We start from the raw sequence: 18,536 nt of genomic DNA on the forward strand, positions 1-18,536 counted from the left end.
ACAAATTCCACATAATAATGGTAATAATAGTAATAATGATGATGATGATGATGATATCTCTATCAAGAAATATATTAGACACCCTACTCCTATCTCTGCACACATTTGCTGGCCTGATCATAATGCTAGCTACTCTGTACACCTAACATCTTCTGGATCATTGTTACGTAAAAGAGCATACCACGGAAGAATGAATGGATATGAGAAGCACCTAAGAACACAGACTTAAGGAGATAGTAAAAGAGTCTCTCACAAGAGGTTGGAATTCCAGGTAAGGAGGATAGTACGACATAGCATGCATACAGGTGCACTGGAAAGGCCAAAATCTCTACCTGAACTCTCACAAAAAAAAACACAGGTTATTATTAATGGCTGTGTAATCTGGAGGACAGTTCTTGTTAGCAAACTGCAGCCGCCATTGTTAATTATTATCTGGTTCTAAGAGCCACAGAAGCATTCAGTGTTCCAGTAGATCTGGTTCCCATATGTCTGTCAGTCAGTCATCAATTGCTGCAACACCAGAGTGATTATTTCAGTCCTGCATATTTTTCTGGCAGTGCACAAAACTGGGTGTGTCGATTAGTCAAGAGCTACAGAGAGCTGTTTCCATTTTTGCATTTATTCCCTTTGATGACAAATACCAAACTTATGCTAGTTTACTCAGAGGTGAGCCCTCTTTACTTTCTACTAAAGACAGCTGAAGAGAAATAAAACCTTTCCTCCAAGCCATACATATACAACCAGATTTTGTGGGATACTTCAATTAATTTTTATCACAAAATATACTGTCCCTTCCTGGTGTTCTAAAACTACATAGAATGGGGGAGGATACTTTTTCAAACCATGGAAAAGATGCAGGAAACAGGAGAGAAGGATAGAAGACTGGAAAGGATTCAGGAGATGATGCTGATGAGTGGGGAAGCCAGAGTTTGTTCCACCTGTGCTTACGAGTGTGTAGGGCACATGAATGAAACCCAAGCTTCAGTTCCTGACCTCGCCCATGAAGATTCTTGGGTAGCAGGGCTGGGGGAAATCTCCTCCTGAAACAGAGGAGAAAGGATTAAACTAGATATACCAACTGTCTGATTACTACAAGGTCACTTATTATGTTGTGTACAACAACGGCCAGATGCCTGGAACGAATTAGCTGTTATAAATTTCATGATACTACTGAGAGGAGGTCAGATGGAAGTCTATTGTATGCCAGTCTCAAATGTGTGGAATAATCCACCAAGAAGACCCATTTCTCCATATCTGTAACTACAATGGAATGTGACATTCCTCAGTTCAAAGGATTTACTCATTCAGCCACTCCTATACCCATATCAGAAAGCAACCTACATATGACAAAGTGTAGGTTGCATTCAATGAAATCTCCTGCGTCATTAGCATTAAACAAATGATCAAGGAAAACTATGTTCTCTAGTGTTGCATAATTTTGCCTACACTGCCACTTAGGGAAATGTTTCAGGGTGTGGCCCTGCTTGAGATTTTCAGGAGATAAGTGCTTTGTGCTTTAGAAAAAACAGATTCGGATTCCAGCGTTCTTTGGCAGAGACTTTCTGCCCCCCTGTGTAGCATTTCTGCATGTATAATGACACAATATTTAGTGCACAGTCTAAAGATGATCACAGTTGAATGGCCATGTCTTTGGTCATCAGTACTTTTTGTAGAGATGCTGTAGTGGCCCAGAGCCTGGTCCAGATTCCAAATGCAAAGCTCAGTGGGGGTTGGAGGGGGAGACGCAGGGGAGACCAAACTCTTATTGGGGGTATGGTTTTATGCGCAGGTACTTTTTAGCAAAGGGGAACCAGTTGCAACATTGCAAAGAACAAGCAAAGGGGAGGGAGTCCTCCCCTCCCTTCTAACTCTTTGCACTCATAACTGAGGATCAAACATCCAGTCATGTTCCTTGGAGCTGATGTTACTCTAAGTAGCCTATTTTAATAAATATTTGAGTAAATATTTTATTTGCTACACTCTCATTTCTCTACATAAGAAAGTTATTGTGGGTGAAAGCTGCGGTACCTTAGAGATAATTGCCACGATTGTTAAGTTGTATAGCGGAAGCCATAAGGTGATTGTGGGCCATCTTTTGAGACGTTTGTTTCACGGAGCTGAAAGCACTGCTCTATTAAATGGAGCAGAGAACAAATGCTTTATTGGCTACTGGGCAGATGCTGCTTTGGCAGGCCTTCAATATTTGGCTAAATTTGCTCAGGGTGCCATCAGATGTCGCCTTTTAATACCACTGCCAGCCAACTGCATCCCCATGGAATCACACTGGGAGATTCAGTTCTTTTAGAGCAGCACTCACAAGACTTATGGTGACTTATAGTTACGTGAATGAATTATTTTGGCCGCTATAGCCTGAACTCTGTGGGATGCTGAATGAGCTAAGGACTAGCTGATCTCTGCTGGGTGGCCAAGTATAGGGGGTGAAGGGCATTCTGCATATGTTCTAATTCTTCAGTGTTTCTGTTTTTAATCTTTCCCCTTATATCCAGGGTTACTGGGGGCAGGACTCTCTTCCTGCTCTTAGTCATCTGCACACCAGGGTGGTAGATTGCAAACTGAACTGTGGCAGCCAGCCCCCTCTACCTTTAATAACTACATAGGCCACAGAGGCACTTGCCCAATACTGTATGTACTTTTCCATGCATGCATTGAAGGCACAGGAAACCTGCCCCCCACAAAAAGCCTTCCAGGAAGGTAGGGATACATGAGCGCTTCACCTGTCTGCCAGCAAGTATCTGATGTGTGCTTTCCCATCTTCACACCCAAATTACACATCGTTTGGTTTCTGGAGGTCATGACTCAAAGGGCAGTTTGTTTCACTCTGACGACTGGAAATCAGTGAACCTGCCCTGTGTTGTGTAAAAGGGGATGCAAGTGCCTCAGGGGGATTGGAATGGAATATATAGGATTTTCTCCTGAACTAATTTCTAAGAACTAACCTCGCTTAGTATTGACTGCAAAAACCTCTGATGTGCTCTGTGAGCTTTAGAGTGCCATGGGCCGGGTGGGAGTGCAGTCAGAGAAATCATTACGAATGAACGTGTGTATACCTGCTAACCAATTGAATACAGTGCTAATTGGCAGGGAGCTGACAGGAACCCAATGCTCACCCCTTTATGGGAAACACATAGGTAGAGTTTTGTCCTGTATAAGGAAATTAAGCATTCTTAACAGATGTGGTATTAGTCTCTGTCATCTATGGCAAACGCTTACGATCTCCTCCACCTACAGTATATGCTGTTTGTAAGAAGCAATGAATGGAAAGAGCAGAAAGGACTCAATTTTTAAAATGAAAAACAAAAGACTATTCTATATCTTGCCTAAATACACTATCATCACAATAGCCTTGATTTTGTTGGCTGGGTTTTGCAACGGCAAAAATGGAGGAAGAAATCTGCATGAACTCATTTTTTGTGGTGAAGTCTCACCTCTAAGGGCTGGTTCTCATGACAAGTTTTGTACTGTAGCCTATTCTAATTTGAATCAAATTAGCCTTTGAGCCTTGTGGATCAAATAGGAAAGCTGCATGAGTGCACTTTTAGCCCTGCTGTACACAATACTTGAATAATGGTTGCTCATGAGTACGGTGGGGGCATGGGTGGTGGTGCTGTGGTCTAAATTACTGAGCCTCTTGGGCTTGCCGATTGGAAGGTCGGTGGTTTGAATCCCCACAATGGGGTGAGTTCCCGTTGCTCTGTCCCTGCTAACCTAGCAGTTTGAAAGCACGCCAGTGCAAGTAGATAAATACAGTAGGGGAAGGTAAATGGCATTTCCGTGCTCTCTGGCTTCCATCACAGTGTTCTGTTGCACCAGAAGCGGTTTAGTTCTGCTGGCCACATGACCCAGAAAGCTCTCTGTGGACAAACATTGTCTCCCTCGGCCTGAAAGTGAGATGAGCACTGCACCCCATAGTCGCCTTTGACTGGACTTAACCGTCCAGGGGTCCCTTTACCTTTTCCTATGAGTACATTGCTCATACTTAAGGACAAAAACAATGTACCCTAAAAGCAAGGTTAATGTGGGCAAACATTTACCAACATTTACTACAGTGTGAAGGACTATGTCAAAGCTTTTAAAAAGTCCAAGTATGCAATATCTAACAGATTGCCCCTGTCCATATGTTTACTGACACTCTCGAAAATCTTTAGAAGCCAGCCTTGTTCTTTAACAAGACTTATTATTCTATATTAGTAGTGGGCAACATGTAGCCTTCCAGATGATAGTGGACAGCCATTATCCTCCACCATTGGCCATACTGGCTGGGGCTGATAGATTCAGAGGCCAACAGCTAGAGGGTCACAGGCTGTCAACCCCTGTTCTGTATGCTTGATAATTTCATCTTTAATAATATATTCCATCAATTTAGGCAGAGTATATTCAGCTAATCAGCCTGTAATTTCCTGCCTCCCCTTTTAAAAATTGATATTCCATTGGCTGCTTTCCAGTCCTCTAGTACAGAGAACAACCTTAGGGACAAGGGACATGTTTTTGTTAGAAGATCAGTAATTTCACACTTGGATGCCTTAGGTGGATCCCATCAGGACCTGATGTTAATTTTACATCTGTCAATAAGGTCTAGCTCATCGTCTCTTGTCACCACCATTTACCTTAGTTCTTTAGGGTCCCTTATGGAGAAAGTGAGTTCAGGCATAGATATCTGCCCTGCAGTAGATCTTCTGTAATAAAGACAGATGCAAATAATTCATTCAACTCTCCCCCCCCCACCCACCCACTTTCTTCTCCTCCTTAGTTTGTGATTACAATTACACAATGGTCAGTTACTACTTGAAAAATGTTTGCCTGTGCCCACTCTCAGTTGCACAAAATTCTGAGGTTGCATCTTTACAAACACAAAGTTTCACACTGAGGATAATTGCTGGCTTCCATCTGTCTGAAACGACACTGGAGTGCACCTTCAGGGGTGAAGTCAAACCACTGGAGAATCACAAAGAACAAAACGTCAACTGGGGTGGTGGGTGCAAGCCCTATGTAGTATACTACATACTATACCTATGTAGTAATACAGTATGTACTACATTTTGGATTGGGTGATTGCAGAATTCCAGATTGCAGAATTACCCAAGTGTATATATAACATGTCATTTCCTACCTTTGATCTTACTCTTAGTGGAGTGTGTTGGGAAGTCATTAAAACTGCATGTAGTGGCATGGTTACACACACACACACACACACACACACACACACACACACACACACAATTTCAACTGATGAAACATCATCACCACTCAAAATAATCTCAAAAATGAATTGATTCAATAGAAAGCACTAGTGCAGGCATTCCCAAACTTCGGCCCTCCAGATGTTTTGGACTACATTTCCCATCATTCCTGACCACTGGTCCTGTTAGCTAGGGATCATGGGAGTTGTAGGCCAAAACATCTGGATGGCCGCAGTTTGGGGATGCCTGCACTGGTGCAAAATACATTCACTTAGAATTTAAGAATTCTGAGCACAGGGATTTGAGTATGACAGCTGAACTGAGCTCACAAGGCCTTCCATACAGAAAACCACCTGTGGTTACCCGCTCACCCAGATTTCTTCATTTCACAGTATATCAAGGTGGGGTGGGTAAGTCATTTTGTTGCAGCCATTGTTAAAACAAGTGGGAGTCCTAAAACATTGCTGATCTACTTCAGATCACAGTGAGATCTACCAGCAGATACCAATCTCCCTTCTGCCCTTCTTGATCTGGGCAGGCTGCTGTAGAAGAGGCTTCACAAAAGGTTTTGTAGCAGCAGTTACATGACTACTTGGACAGGACTCCCCTTGAGTTAAATTGCCTGGATATTTTAGCAGGGTGCTCCAAATTATAAGCCCTGTTACTTGCGACAACTAAATCCCGTGGATTTCAAATAAACTTATTTTAAAATGTGCCTTTGGAAGGCACCCTGAATATTTTTGCACCATAAATAATTCCAGTACTCTTTTTTTAAAAAAAGATGTTTGTATGCAGTGTGCATCCTGTGAATTTATGATGGGTGGCAGCAGATGCCAACCACCACCTGACTTTGTGTCAGGCCATGATGAGTTGCCTCTTACTCAGAGAGTAGAGTGGCTACTACAGCAGCCTGGCCAAATGGTTGCTGATGTGGATTTTGCTGCAGCTGTTGTCCTTTGTCTGCTTTCTTCTATCATGTCATCCCTGAGGGTGCCAACTGGCAGCAGTACCCTGGGAAAGTACACCAGTGCCTATGAAAATACAATGGCCTAGTCGTTCCGAATTGGTGGTTTATGCCAACAAGATTTCACCTCTCTGCTACAACACAGACCACCAGGATGTGCCTGGGATGTGCAATACGGACCAAATGAGCAAACAGGAGCCTGCCATTCTGTGCAAGGGGAGGGGTATGGATGTAGAGGTCAACAATCCTTTTCTTATGACCCAGGAGCCACTTCACAGCCACTTTGAGGTAGAGGCATCAAATAGGGTCCTAAACAAAGATTAGGTTTGGCTGTATTCTTGTTTGATTCTTTTATTTATAAAAAAAAATTCCTTCAGTAGCACCTTAAAGACCAACTAAGGTGCTACTGAAAGAATTTTTTTATTTCGCTTCGACTCAGACCAACACGGCTACCTACCTGTAACTCTTTTATTTATGGTTACAGGTAGGTAGCCGTGTTGGTCTGGGTCGAAGTAAAATAAAAAAAATTCCTTCAGTAGCACCTTAAAGACCAACTAAGTTTTTATTTTGGTATGAGCTTTCGTGTGCATGCACACTTCTTCAGATACACTGAAATAGGAGTCCCCAGGCGTTTATGTGGAGAAGGGGTGGGGAGTGGGTGGGGAGGGGGTGGGGTGGGGAGGGGGTATCACTCAGAAGGGTGGTGGAAGTGGGTGATTGACTGACTGATAGCTGTTGATGACTGAAAACGACTGCAAATGGTTTTGCATGAAAAAGCAAGGGTTGAGATGGCTGAAGATCGCTTTATCATGTATAATGAGATAAGAATCCTATGTCTCTGTTCAAACCAGGTCCCTCCATGGTTTTGAGCTTGGTGATAAGTTGTAATTCAGCAACTTCTCTTTCCAGTCTAGACAATTCGGGATAGAAATGCAATGATTATTGTAACTTGCTCTATGCAGGGCTGCCCTTGAAACTGACCCAGAAACTCCAGCGGGTGCAGAAATACCACGGTGAGACTTCTTACGGGGTCCTCATCGCGAGATCACATTCATCCAGTGCTTTACCAGCTGCACTGGCTCCTGGTGGAGTACAGGGTCAGGTTTAAGGTGCTGGTTTTGACCTTTAATGCCTTATGCGGCTTAGGACCCTTGTACCTATGAGACCGCCTCTCCCGGTATGCCCCGCAGAGGGCATTAAGGTCCACAAATAAGAACATACTGGAGATCCCAAGTCACAAGGTGGTTAGACTGGCCTCGACCAGGACCAGGGCCTTCTCAGTACTAGCCCCGACCTGGTGGAACGCGCTCTCTCAGGAGACTAGGGCCAGCGGGAGTTGTCATCTTTTCGTAGGGCCTTCAAGACGGAGCTGTTCTGCTTGGCCTTTGGACTGACTCAGTCTGACCCCAGTGTTACCCTCCCCTAAGGCTTTATCCTACAGATATTTAAATGAGGTTGCACTTGTAGATTCCTAATTTTAAAATGGAATTTTAACATTGTATTTAATCTGCATTTTAATTGAATTGTTTTTTTTTATGCTTGCTTTGATATTCTTGCTGTTAGCTGCCCTGAGCCCGGTCTTGACTGGGAAGGGCGGGGTATAAATAAAATTATTATTATTAAATTATTATTATTATTATTATTATTATTACATAATAATTAATGCATTTTCTCCTATTGACTGTTAAGCCTTGCCTCCACTTCTTCTGTTTCATCCCCATGTAGAATTTTAGCTTGTAGGCTCACTGCCTTCTCACGCTCTCTATAGAGCATCATTCCCTTGACATTGCCATATATACAGGGGAAAACACCAGGCCATAAAAGTGATTGGTCAAGGGAATAAATTGGCCGCAAGAGTAGGGCAGACTCCCCACCCCCACTCCCACTGTAGATTTTCCATGAGAAGCTAAATAAATCTTTAGGCAACATGGATTTTCTTTAGAAAGCCCCGCTTGGGTACAAGAGGCTAGATGAGATTATCTCTCAATATGATTAGGGAGAAATATGGTTCTGTCACACACACACACACACACACAATCAGAAGCAAATGGGTACCAACTTCTCCCAGGATCAGACTGAACACAGGATGTCTAAACAAAGAAATCTAACCACGACCACCACAGATTGACAAATACATAGTGTGCAGATTCATTAATTGTTCACACACTTGATGCCCTAGCCTAATAGAAAAATCAATGGAGGAATCAAGTATTAGGAATCTTCCCCTGTAAGATTAAGTACTTGTGTCCCCCTTTAATCTTGCCCCTTTTCTGCATTTGCAATAGGTTCTGAAAAACCTACAGAATCCATCAGATGCTGCCATAAGACGATTATTTTTGCTCCCACACAGAAACAAAAGGCTGTGCTTGCTTTCCTTCAACCAGGGAAAACGTTCTGTCAGATGCAATTAGTGGGTCGGGATCTTACAGCATTTTCTTTTCTAATAGCACAGCCTCGCTAATGGCGCTGGGTGAGATTTGGCACTCAGCCTTCATGCAGATGGTCTGGCTGTTAGACCATGATGATGCATTTGTCTGCTGCATTTATAAGCCCTGGAAAAACAAAGCTTCTGTCATCCGTGGCAAAGCCCGCATTGTATTCCTTATGCCATAGTTGGAAAACTTGACGCCCATTTGATCCTAGTGATGCACTATTTTAAGAGCACCTCTAGGAGGCAGTGTGGTCCAGAGAATTCCTTCTGAAAAACAAAAAAATTCCTTCAGTAGCACCTTAAAGACCAACTAAGTTTTTATTTTGGTATGAGCTTTCGTGTGCATGCACACTTCTTCAGAAGAAGAAGTGTGCATGCACACGAAAGCTCATACCAAAATAAAAACTTAGTTGGTCTTTAAGGTGCTACTGAAGGAATTTTTTTATTTTACTTCGATCCAGACCAACACGGCTACCTACCTTCTGAAAAACAGAAGCTGATCAGGTCCAAGAGCCAGGACTCAGCAAAGTGCTTAGTTTGTAAGGCCAAAGCTGGGAAGACACACAGATAATCTGTGATTGGATTCTAGATGGAGGGAAATGGCTTGGTGGGGAGGAAGGTTATTAACTCCATTCTACAAATGCCATGGTTCCAATCTCATTCATTTTCCCACCTGATGACTTGGAGAAAGTGTTAACCCCTCACCCAATTCTGTGACTCCTATCTAATTTTACCCCTCCCTTTTCCAAAAAGAAAGAAAAAGAAATTAAAGAGATGGAGGTGCAGAACATGGCTCTGTAGAATGTCCTTGGGTTTGGCCTATGGTGCTGTAGCATAGCTGGAAAAAATATGCTTTTCCATGGAATTCCTCCAAGGAGTGAATGGGGTGCCTGTTTATGATTCAGAGATGAAGGGAAAGTGCTGGCAAGACACAGCTTTTGATGAACTGTCTGCCCATGTATTTTGAGTCAAAGTAGGATTACAGTGGTGCCTCACAAGAAGAATTTAATTCGTCCCGCGAGTCACTTTGTATAGCGAAAAATTCGTTTTGTGAAGCGGCTCCCATAGGAATGCATTGAAGGTTTCCCATAGGGTACCTCGCAAGACAAATTCGTCTTGCGAGGCACCCTATGGGACGAAAAAAATTCGTCTTGCGAAGCGTGCCATAGGAAACTTCGTCTTGCGAGTCTCCATTGAAATCACAAAACACATTCGTCTTGTGAAAAATTCATCTTGTGAGGCATTCGTCTAGCGAGGTACCACTGTACCTACTTCATCACTTTCAATAAGCTCTTGGGAAGGGAACTAAAACCAGACCCCCTTTTCCTCAAATAAAATTATGAATAAAACTGTAAATAAAAATGTAAACTGAGTTTTTAAAAATGTAAGCCAAGTGGTATTAATTATTTATATATTTAAAATGTACACATAGCTTGTTTTAAATCAACTGGATAAAACCCCTGTTAAACCCATGATGATAATTACTTAAAACTGAACGAGCAGCTCTCCATCATGCATTGAATCAAAGGCACCTTTATGTGTGTCAGTGAAGGACTACATGGAAATTATGTTTTTCTGGACAAGAACTATAACTCTGGCGCAATTGGTTTTGTACTATATTGTTAGTGCAGATTTAAAAAGTGGGGGCCAAGAATTAGGAAGTCAGCACAGATGTTGGAATCCAGGTCCTGGTCTTCACAAGAAAGATCATTCACTTTACCCATTTCAGCAAACTGGTGCAATTCTATTTTTATATACGGTAACTAAGGGGGGGAAAGCAATTCTAACTCCCCAGTTCACTAGTTTGAAGGGGTTAGGACTGATTAGATGTGTGTCCAGCAGAGAAGGGTTTTGCAAGCACATGGGCATGTCTGCTGCAGAGGCCCCCAGTATACCTGTGGATGGTTCCAAGGGCATAAAGATACAACTGGTGGTGGTGGTGGTGGGGAGCAATGGACTCCCTCATCTAGGCTTGGAGCTGCTCGTAAAACTAATTTCCACTGCATTAGAACCAAGGAGTGGAATTTTAAAAATGTGGAGATCAAGGTAGACAATTCATCACTTCACACCCTCCCAATTTCACTTAAGAGTGCATTGTGAGCTTTGTAATTTGCTGCAAATTTGTTTGAATTAGGGACACTTCCTTTTCGTCTTTAGCAGATGTGGCGCTGGGGTGCAAATATCTGCCCAGCGCCCCCAAATTACCATGGGGCCGAAGCTGCGCACTGCCAGCCATTGGGGGGGGGGGAACTCTCCCGCATGCCACTGCGGGAGAGTAATCCCCACGGAGGCTTGGGAGGCAAGCTGCATGCCTGCCAGCCATATAGTTGACGGGGCACAGGTGGCGGACGCTGCAGCGCCTCTGAGAGGCCGGCGCCCTGGCGTGACGCACCACTAAGCCCTATGGGAAAGATGGCTTTGCATCTGCCCAGTATCTCTCAACCAGCCCATGCAGCTGGAACGTTCTGAGCCATTGTTGTCTCTAAAAAAACCAGACACGTGCCGTGAGCAAAAATGTTGGAATTTGGTTATGTCTTATCCGTTCTAATGTGTTCAGTGGGACATACTCCCATGAAAGGATTGCATCCTTCATTTAATGTAATTTTGTGCTGTTTTTCTTGTGTGTCTCCTGCTTCTAATTAGCATTCTTAATTCACTGCAGCTTGACACAGAGTGAACATACACATTTAAATAAACTGTGTATGCTATAAAACCAGTCAAAATACCAATGAACTTATAAGACACGTAAAAGCTCCTATTATTTGTTTGTTTGTTGCATAAACCATATATATCCCACTTTTTGAGGAACTTCATCCACAAAGGAGCTTATAATCTTCAGTAAAAACCAAGACCACGTGACAATAAAATATACAAAATGTAAAATACAGTAAAGCTAAAAATTAAAGCAGCATAAAAGTAAAAAAAAACACAAATAAAGCATGACAAAACAATATCCTAGGCAGAGTAAACAGTCCATTTATTTGTAAATGAACTTTTGGTGGTTGAATTAATCATTTAATATGGTTAAGTCCTTCCAATTGGCAAACCGAAGAGGCTCAGTGGTTTAGACCACAGCATCACCTGCATCTCTATTAAGAAATATATGAAGTACTTACGAGAAAGATTATTTAATTCTTTTTTGTAAAAAAAAAAAAGGAAAGGAAAGGCCATAAGAAAAATGCTACAATCCACAGTTGGGCAATGTCTTGATAGGATCATCTACAGGTTCCCAAAATAGTAAACACACTTCTGAGCTCTTCAGAATTATCAGGATGGATGGATGTTGCAGAAACCAGGGGGTAGAGAGAAGGAGGATGTGTGCCAAAATTGGCTTCGTGTTGTAGCCATGAAGTCTGCATGTCAACTCCCCCCCCCTTTTTGCAGGAAATTCCCTTATTCAGCGCCCTTACTTTCATATCTGGGAATTGACAGACCCATAGGATTCCTTACCATCTTCAAATCCGGGGGTTGACAGCTATGAGTCTGTGTCACCTTAGAACCAAGATGGAGTGAGGGGAAGATTGCAGTCCTGATTTAAATCAGTTTCTATTCTGCTATAACTATTTTTTTTCTATATCACTTCCTTCAAAGAACACTTTAACTGTACTTGGTAAGATGCCAAAAATTCTTTTCGGCCCTTTTGTGCCTCCTCCTGCCCCAGTCCAAACTGCAGTTCCCTCAAAGATGGGACAGAAGCAAAAGGATATTAAAGCAATTTAAGGCTGCGGTGTAGACATACCTGGAGTAGATCACTGTCATACAAGAGTATATGAAGTTGTCTTATATCAAGTTAGACCACTAGTGTGGTCTGCTCCTTTTTATCTATTTACACTGACTGGCAGCACCTCTTCACCATTTCTTATCCTTACCTAGAGATGCCACAATATAGGATCAGGGACCTTTTCCATGCAAAACATCTGCACTGCCACTCCCTGAGAGCCGTACGCTCCCAGGTGAAGATGCCATTGCATTGTTGCATGTGGTTTGTTTTCAGGCAACTCGAACTAGAATGTCCACCCTCGCTCTTGCTCTTTGTGAATGTTTCCCCAAAACTGTAGCAAAAATGTTCGGAGGTTTGCATGTGGCTAAGGATTTTTATTTGCACAGAAACGATCTCCATATCAGTGTTTCCCAACCTTGTGCCTCCAGCTGTTTTCAGACTACAATTCCCATCATTCCTGACCACTGGTCTTGCTAGCTATGGATGATGGGAGTTGTAGTCCAAAAACAGCTGGAGGCACAAGGTTGGGAAACACTGCTCTATATGATCTGAAGTTTACCCTGTGTGCATGCACATGGGCACACACATGCCCATTTATTGTAAGGGTCTGATTTCAAGATAAATTATCACTGAAGAGCATGAGGGGAGCCCCTTAATTATATTTCAGTTGGTGAATGGTGCGGCAGATGGAAACCGCCTGAAGATTTGCTTAAAAGAGCTGCTTGTTGCCAAACTGTGCCAACTATGGTGCTACAGTGCTTAATTTCCCTCCACCCAGACAGCAAACTTTTAGGTGCATCATTTGAGCTAAAGCCATAGGTGGGCATTCAACCTTTCAGGAAGTTTCCCCATTGCCATTGGCTGTGTTGACAGAAAGTTGAAATTACTTTGCAAATATAATCCTTTATGGTACTTAAGAGTTTATAGGGCACACCCCAAAGCAGCAGGAACTGTTTAAGATTATATTCCCTACTGTTTGGTCACCCATTTACAAGCTGTTCCTGCATGACTGGGCATCCAATGACACTTTATGCAAACATCTATAATGAGCTATTTACTTTGCTTGCCCATCCCAGTATAAAATATTAGCATATAAGCAAAATAAAAATCATTTGTGTTGTCTGAAGGAGCCTTCTTCAGATCATGCAATCTTGCCTCTAAGAAGCATCAGTCAGAAAGGTAAGTTCTAACCTCCATTTTCTCTCCTATCTAGATTTAGTTCTTCTTATTCAAAACAGGCTGTTAAACTTCGGCACAACGTACAACCTCACTCCCCCTACTGTTCTTTGAAAAGAACGTAATTGCCGCGTTTAAGATCAGTAACATGTTTGACTGTCAAAATTACGTCCCAAGTTCTAAAATATAATTGGGGGGGGGGGTTATGTGCCATTTTTCAAATTCTTGGAGAAGTTCAAAACCCCTAGCCTGGCCAGCTAGTCAGAAGAGACACATATTGGGCATCAAATACAATGTATTATGCATATCAATATTATTACAAATAATAGGGACCTTGGGTAGATAGTTCCTAGCTTAAGGATCCTACAACCCAAAGTTAGACAACAGGTAAAGAGAAATGGAAACAAAGAAACAAGAAGCAAAGATTTAAGGTTTAAAATGAACTGTGTCCATATAAATAGTGCTGCATTCAGAATATGCAACCGTTTTCATTAGATAGTCAGCAGTGGTCGGGTAACTAACATCTGGATACTAGGCTCCAGCCAGTGTCTGGTTTACTTAATCCATTACAATGAAAAGGCAAGAGTGTTGGTACCTTTGACTAAATTTTGGAGCAAGAGCACACAGTTAAGTCTTATTGGGAAAAAGGTGGCATGGAATGGTTGTTGCTTGCAGTGGATACCCTCATGTTTTTCTGTTCCACCATGATATCCCATTAAATTGGTATGAAGGCATTAGTAGCACTTCAAGGTTTACCCTGAGAAAACTAAAACTGGTCTCCAGACATGTGTTCAGATCTGGAACAATAAATGAATTTTTTCATTTCATTTCAATTCAATAGTGCCCTTTATCCAAGGATTACAGGGTGGTTTACAATATAAAAGCACCAAAAGATACAACATAGTAACAAACAAAACAATAACACCCACCCCAATACATTGGCTGCAAAGTTAGACCTACAGCCACTTACCTGGAACTAAGCCCCATAGAACTAAATGGGACATACTTCTGAGTAGAAATGTATAGGAATGCAGCTGAAGTTAATTGAACCTGGGTCCTGATGAAATGAAATGGGTTCATGACTTCACTCAACTCCCATTGATTTCTGTGGGAATTAAACACAACTAACTTAATTCAACTACATTTTGGAGTGGTGGTTGCAATGATCATTTTAAAGTTTTTCAAAAGGGTTTCTTTTTTAGTAAGTATACATGTGTTCCCCCCCCCCCAAAAAAAAGCAGTGTCTCCTATTAGCCAAGCTAGTTTTATTATTCTGTTGCTAGGTACAGAATTTAGGAAAGAAATTAAGTTTTGAATTAGGAAACAGAAATAAACATGTTATCAGTCCTAAAGCCAGGCTTTAATCTCAACCAATACATTTGTATAGTTATCAAAGTGCAAAGGCTTCATTGGATCGCTGATGCTAAGCAGAAACCATCATTTGTGCACAGTAACAGACCACTCCATTTCTAGGCATTCAGGAAAAGTCCCAGCATTAATAGTTTATTTTATTAATTTTCGGGTTCAAAAAATAAAAATTCCATCAAATCTTCAAGGGGACCTAAGGATACATGTGATCCTGTACATCTGGGGCAATACTGTACACAATACTGGCTTACAATGCAACAAGGTTGTCCTTTTTCACTGTGTTTGAAACAGTATTTGCACATTGCTGTACTGTACATATCATAATGGTTTGATGTTTACCCAAGTCTCCCACCTAAGTCCACGCTAGTGGGGTGTCTTCATCTGATGAGCGGTTCTGAATTTGGTTGAAACTGGGTTGTTTTTTGTGGGGGAGGGAATGCATCAAAACACAGTGCTTCACACACACAAAAGCTACAGGATAGCTGTAGATTGTGGCCAACATCATGTGCACAAGGCTTCCCAAAACGAGTGGTGGGAGCACATTGGATACAGAGTACATGGAAGTGTGTACATTGATTCTTAACTTATTCTAATGTCTGTTATTTTCTAGTCCTTTCTACTGATTTCTTTTTAAAATCAATTCTACATATTTTTGGCTCTGAGTTATGTTGCAGAAATTGTTATAAGAAGGTATATCTGGAAGTGGTTCACAGAGTACAAAATGCCACTGGATCGCAGAAGATAATGACTTTAATTCCTGCACTGGAAGAGGCGTTTTGTCAGAAGGCAGTAGTTCCCTTAGGAAGATGGCAATGTTGAACCTATTTGTTCATGACCTGGTCTTTTTCCTCCCCAGGTTCCCAAGATGCTACTTTACTCTTCTCTTTGTTTCTGCGTTCTCATTGCCATCTCATCATCTTTAACTAAGGATGAGCTGTTATCAAAAATTGCCAATAAACATATGCTGACAACCAAAGACGCTGCTTCCCTGATTAATGCTGGAAAACCCAACATTTATGAAGGTAACAAAAAGCACTGAAATGCTACTCAAAACCTAAATGACAATGTAACAAGAGAGGAAATTTGGTAAGGGACCATTGCTACCTGATGCAGGGATGAAGAACCTGTAGAATCTCCAAATGTTGTTGGAAAACAACTCCCATCAGCCCAGTTCATTGGCCATGTTGGCTTGGAAGCTGATGGGAGTTGAAGGCCTAGGCATCTAGAGAGGTTCCCCCATCTACTGCTAATGATCACTAGTGATACACATTGCAAATATCTTCTGGTTCCCATAGGGCTTAAGGTGTGTCTGCTAAGGGAGGGGTTATGCAGCAAAGGCCTAATAGAACTGAATTGAGGCCAGCTGGCTATGGTGCTCTCCGATCATTTTAGACTCTGGTCTTAATGGTGGATTTATTACTTCATGTATGTTGTAAGTCAGCCCTCTTGCCTATTCTGCAGAGTGGGGCCCTGAACCTCTTTCTCAAAGTGATGGTGCCACTGCCAGTGAGGGGTATTTAAAAGATTTATAAACTGCTCACGTTGTTAAAAAAATCAGAGTGGGGTACACAGAAAACCAACGATGTATGAAATACACACCAGAAATAATACAGTTAAAATAACACCAGAAGATGTTCAGCAAATAATCAATTTAAAAATGCATTCGGAAAAGGCCTTAAGCGTGCTTCTGAAAGAGCAGGTTGTCGGAGCATGTCTTATCTCAAGTGGCGATAAGTTCCTTATTAAAAGGTCCGCAGCACCAGTCCAAAAACCTCAGCTTGTTGAATTGCTTGTGGGTTTTATTTCTATGTGTCTGCCTGCAAGGAACTCACAAGGAGTCTGGTTCTTCTGTTTCAGAATACATTGCAAGGGACTGCAGAGCAGCTCAAGTCCGTGGCAGGAAGCAAAGCGGCCTGTATGTCGTCCGTCCCAAATACTCTCCCTTGCTGGCGGTCTACTGTGACATGGAGTATGATGGGGGCGGCTGGACGGTCCTGCACAGAAACAATGTCAACACAAAGGCAGCCTGGTCACAGCCATGGCTTTCTTATAAGCTTGGCTTTGGGGACCTGCGGGGAAACCACTGGCTCGGCAATGAATACATGCACCTCTTAACCAACCAGAACGCCTTCTCTGTACGATTTGTCATAGAGGACAGTCAAGGGCAAACCAAGTACGCGGAATACCAGAGTTTTAAAGTGGATGATGAAGACAGTGGTTATGCTTTGAGGCTAGGGAACTATACAGGGGATGCTGGGGATTCACTGACCACTATAGGCGAATGGGGAACCCATGACAACATGAGGTTTTCTGCTGAAGACAAGGATAATGACCGGAGGGCCAGTGCAAACTGTGCACTAGATAATGGTGGCGGCTGGTGGTACGATAACTGTTTCTCAGCCCTCCTAACCAGCGACATTCGCTGGAGGGGATTGTGCTCAGAGGCCATGCCCTGTACATCAGCATCCATCATGATTCGACCCAGTGGGAAAAATTGCAACATAACTCCAAGATCTTAATGAATCGTTTCCTACCACTATAAGAGGCTTCCTCTCGCTTTAGATCAGCTCCAAAAACCAGCCACTAATATGTAGCTTTTATAAGGCCCAGAGATTTAGGACACAGTAGTTCTCCAGGAATTTGTTGTGGACAAACCTCATTGAAAGGAATGAGAGCTACATAAGAGCACAGTAGCTGTGTTCTTAAGCAACTCCCATTCATTTCAGTGGGGTTTATCAGGAGAACTTCCCAGTGGTATCTGCTATTCTTTTCCACCCGCCTGAAACAACTGTTAACATTTTTGGCCAAAATCTAGTCTATGTATCGCAGTGCTGATGTCAAGAGAATTACAATACCCTATTGCACATTTCTGAGTGTGAAAAAGTAGTAGCTTATTTAAACGAGAAGACCCATATAGAGCTGAAATATCTTTAACTCTGTGCTTTTAATGAAAAATACAAAAAATCATTTGTGATTTACAAATACCTGCAATAAAAGAGAGAGAAATGGCTATTGTTTCATTGTCAAATAAACTCTATGCAAGCATAAATGGAGAATGATTTTGAAGTTGTTTCTCAAATGTCATATTAACAATACTTTATATGCACATTTACCTGAGAGTGGGTCCTATTGGATTTGCATAAACTTGTATGAGATTTAACTGTATTTCAGTTCACACGAAAGCTCATACCTATGACAAACTTAGTGGGTCTCTAAGGTGCTGCTGGAAGGAATGTTTTTATTTTGTTTCAACTACGTCAGACCAACACGGCTACCTACCTGTAACTGAAAATTATGGATAGTCCAGCCCCTTACTACCTCAGTGGTGCTTGATAGCTAGCATACCAGAAGGTTTATAGTCTCACATTTTTTATTCATCCTAGTTCTGTCCCTCGCTTCCTCAATGGAGCTCTAAAAGTGGTGTGCAATGGCTCTTTCTCTCTTCCCTTTTGTCCTCTCAACAACATTGTGAAGTAGGTTAGACTGAGAGATAGTGACTAGCCTAAGATCATCCAGTAAAATTCATAGCTGAGTAGGGATTTCCACCTGGGTCTACGGTATACAAACTGCACCACACTAAAGCTTAAAGAAAACTGCAGTGTGGTCTAAGTGGTTAGATGGCTGGACTAAACTAAATTCCCATTCAACTATGAACCTCACTGTGGGATCTTAGGCCAG

The 18,536-nt window shown here is 42.1% G+C and overlaps 1 protein-coding gene and 1 long non-coding RNA gene across 2 annotated transcripts; one reads left to right on the forward strand and one right to left on the reverse strand.

The window, feature by feature from the left end:
- Positions 1–603: 603 nt before the first annotated feature.
- On the reverse strand, positions 604–14,596 carry LOC148687541 (uncharacterized). Its single transcript, XR_015945963.1, has 3 exons — positions 14,461–14,596; positions 4,626–4,694; positions 604–1,040 (listed from the first exon to the last, which is right to left on the reverse strand). It is a non-coding gene; the product is annotated as an uncharacterized LOC148687541 (long non-coding RNA).
- LOC118091549 (fibrinogen-like protein 1-like protein) lies at positions 13,366–17,909 on the forward strand. Its single transcript, XM_035128639.3, has 3 exons — positions 13,366–13,493; positions 15,715–15,880; positions 16,716–17,909. Exons 2-3 carry the CDS (start codon positions 15,724–15,726, stop codon positions 17,375–17,377), a joined length of 819 nt encoding a protein of 272 aa, XP_034984530.1. The 5' UTR covers positions 13,366–13,493; positions 15,715–15,723; the 3' UTR covers positions 17,378–17,909.
- Positions 17,910–18,536: the final 627 nt, after the last annotated feature.

This window comes from Zootoca vivipara, chromosome 1 (assembly GCF_965207765.1).
Source record: "Zootoca vivipara chromosome 1, rZooViv2.hap1.1, whole genome shotgun sequence".
NCBI lineage: Eukaryota > Metazoa > Chordata > Lepidosauria > Squamata > Lacertidae > Zootoca > Zootoca vivipara.